Below are 3460 nucleotides of genomic sequence, written 5' to 3'. Positions count from 1 at the left end.
AGGGACGGCACCGGCAACTACCTGTGCAACGCCTGCGGGCTCTACACCAAAATGAACGGCCTCAGCCGGCCCCTCATCAAGCCCCAGAAGAGAGTGGTGAGTGGGGACCGAGGGGAGAAGGGGGAGGGTGAGATTTGCTGTGCCCCAGTCAGCGCTTGCCAGGCGGAAAGCAGGGGCAAGGATGGGGGGGAGTGAAATTAGAGCGCCTTAGCCTGGTGATCCCCGTCTGCAAAACCGAAGCGGGACTTCTGACCAGGTTTGTAGGACAAAGTGGTCGTGATGAGGGTCAAGAGGGCTGGCAGCCCTTTGGGTAGCCATTTGGGCACTGCTTTTCCCCACCTCTGGGCCCTACGCTAGTGAAATTGCCCTCTGCGAGCCACACACCAGGCACGGGACAGCCTGGCTTTTTGCGCTGATGGACTCCGGCAGTGAGGGGACATCAGCGGCTTAAAGAAATCTGTGCTGCTGATGTTGCATGTTTCGAACAGAAAAAGAAAAAAAATCAAGGTTGGAAAGTGTTTGTTCAGAGAGCTAGGAATTTCTCCAGACCTGCTTTGTTTGCTGAGAGCTCGATCCTTGGGAATGTAAGCAAGTTTTGTATATAATTCAAAGAAAACCAATTGTTTAAACAATGATAATAGCCTTTGTTTTGTTTTACTCCTAAGAAATGAGCGGCAATTTTTCTAAAAATATACTCCTAAAACTAGGGGGGGAAATAAATAGTACAAACCAGAACCCCTGTTTATAACTCAGACTGGCACTGAATAGGCAAGGAGAAAATTTAACAAGCGGGAACTGCACATTATGTTTAGCAAATCTGGGTGGAGGTCAGCAGAGAGAAAGAATATGCTCTTCAGTAATGACTGTTACCGAGCGAGCCACAATAAATCACGCCAATATAATCCAAGCTGATGTTTGTACCCTTGTGTATGGAGACAGTGTATCGAACTCATCGGCTTTTCAAGGCCCTTTCGATCACGCCAGCTGCTTCACTCCATGCCTGTTTTCCTAGTGTTAAAACACATCCCATTTGAATTTAATGCCCTCATGGGAATGGGCAAGGGGGGGAAAAAAACCCCAAACTCCCAATGATCAGAGGAGAGAGTAAGTGCTCAAGAATCAATCCCACCTCGGCTTAAAGACCTTTCTCCATATTAAAAAATAAAAAGTGTTAATTTAACTTTAAGATGGAGGTTAATTACTGCTGGATGCTGGATTTTTCTAGCTGGTCGTTCACTAAATTTCATGACACGAGGCGTTATCTCTTTACCAGTAACAAACGCAGCAGACAGGCAGATCTGCTCCTGCTTTGAAGTGTCAGAGTTCCACTGGTCATCGCACCTTGGCCCAATGCAGATTTAAAGTAGCTTTGGCATTTCTGTTTCTTTTCTTTTCTTTTCTTTTCCTTTCTTTCTTTTTTTTTTTTTTTTTTTTAAGGGGGGTTGGGAGTGAGGAGACTAAAACAGAGTCAAACTGCAGCCTGGTTTCAGCCTGACACCTCGGCAAAATAACTGTGAAATAGCTGTGTGTAACAATCCCTGCTGAGTACCCCGGCCATAACTATAAATCAGCCATGACTCTGTGTTCATACAGTTGGAAATATGTAGGTGAGAAGGGAAAATGTTTTGAAAATGCTAAACATGTTTAGATTGCCCTGAATTTTCTGATGAAATTCCTGCAGCAGAAATCATTTTAGCTTCAAAACATGCCAACCCCCCCATTTGTTTAGATATGGGAAAGAGCAAAAGCTATTGAAATAAAATATATGAAGATTTATACCAGATGCATACAAACCAAAGGAAGATTTGAGTGAAACGTCTGACAGCATTTCACTTGCAAAGAAAGAAAGTGAAGCATGTGTTAAGATCGGCTTTTTTTCACCCAATCCATGTAAAACTTGTATTGAATCAAAGGGCACAATTTGGATTCTGTGTGCATGTGTATTTTAAAAGGGTAAAAAATTCTGGTTTAATGAGACGTGCATTTTTAAAATTAAAAAGCATATGTGTATACCTAAGCCTATATTAAAATTAAACTTGGCTTTTTTTTTTTTTTGCTATGCAATTAATAATGGTTTACTGATTCAAAGTTACCAAATTCGTATTTTATCTGGAGTTCTTTCTGAGCTGTGGTATAAGATGATGGCTTACTGCTAAAGAAACTTGAACAGATAAAATTCAAGAAACTCAGTTATTACTCTGCAATATTCTCCATTCTCAAAACATTTTTATCAGTTTCCCAAGTGGCAGGCAGCTCTGCGGTATCAAAGGTGACCGAGTTATGTCTAACAACCTAGCAGTAAATGATTCAAGAGGAAGGGCATTGTACTCTTAAGTTAGTAATTTCAGTTATGGGTGCTTTATAGTCGGAATAAGATTAATGCAATCCTCTAAAACCGACTTCTCCATGTAAGCTTGTTCAGCTGCCAGACACAGAGCTAGGCACAGATTTTTTTATATTTTTTTGGACAATACAATACTTTGAAAAAGACTAGATTTATGATGTAGTTGGAATTCTTTGCTTGAGATGAACGTAAAAGAGATCACTTGTTACAGGGACTTTTATAACCCATTCACCTTCATTTCACATGTTTATGAGGACTGCCTTCACTTATGAAATACAGCCTGCAGCCATAAAGCTCCAGGTTATACGGTTATTTCTGATACAAGGTTGCTTCATCTTGGCTCCAAACTCCACGGAAGAGTGTCATAAATGGCTTGTTTGTGGTGGGGACCTTGTTGTCACCCCGTAGCATTTCTGCAGTCTGAGGGGAAGCTCTGCTCTGTAAAAAATGCTCCTGAGGCACGTTGTTTTTCGCGTGAGGAAAAAAAGGATAATGATGGAAAGGTCTTTCAAAAGGATGCTGCTGTTGTATGCGTAACCCCCAGGATGCCCAGGAAAGCTTTCTGCAGCCGTGATGTCACTGAGGGAGGCGAATAAAATGGCTAATTTTTCCAATGAGTTGGGAGTATTGGTGGCATCTTCAGAGCTAACTCTTTGCCCACTGCACAGGGTACACAGCGTTGGACCTGTGATGTCCAGTTACATCACCAGGAGTGATGTACCTTCTCCTCAGCTGGACGGAGCTGTAGTGGAGATGTTTCTCAGATGTCCTACTGGAGGGAAAGCCAGTGCCTGGTGTTCTGAACAGAGGTCCCTGGGTCAGCAGCTCCCAAGTGTGAATTTTGCCTCTGCCTGCCACTGCCCAGAGTACTCACAGTACCTCTTCACATCAGCTTTCCAGCCTCTGAAATGAGGATAATCTTGTTTTAATTCTGGGTTGTCGCTGACAGATGCTATAAAAAAACCCCTCCTACCATCCCCACTGTGTGTTAAAGTACTTTTTATAAACTGTAAAGACATAAATCATTCTCTTCTGTCCACCTGTTTACTCCTGTGTGTGCCTCTGCTTGCATCTAGCCCTCGTCTCGCCGGCTGGGCTTGTCCTGTGCCAACTGCC

At 43.1% G+C, this 3460-nt stretch overlaps 1 protein-coding gene across 1 annotated transcript in view; it reads left to right on the top strand.

Annotated features, from left to right (window-relative positions):
- Nucleotides 1-3: 3 nt before the first annotated feature.
- Nucleotides 4-3460, top strand: part of LOC104275815 (transcription factor GATA-6-like) — a gene marked incomplete at its 5' end in the record, with an annotated part of 14036 nt that continues 10579 nt past the window's right edge. Inside the window, 2 exon segments of the mRNA XM_009871871.1 lie at nucleotides 4-96; nucleotides 3421-3460. The exon segment at nucleotides 3421-3460 is cut by the window's right edge and continues 26 nt beyond it. Of these exon segments, the coding sequence (XP_009870173.1) occupies nucleotides 4-96; nucleotides 3421-3460 (133 nt within the window).

Source organism: Apaloderma vittatum, unplaced genomic scaffold (genome assembly GCF_000703405.1).
Source record: "Apaloderma vittatum isolate BGI_N311 unplaced genomic scaffold, ASM70340v1 scaffold26526, whole genome shotgun sequence".
NCBI lineage: Eukaryota > Metazoa > Chordata > Aves > Trogoniformes > Trogonidae > Apaloderma > Apaloderma vittatum.
This window is presented reverse-complemented; position numbering and strand designations above follow the sequence as displayed.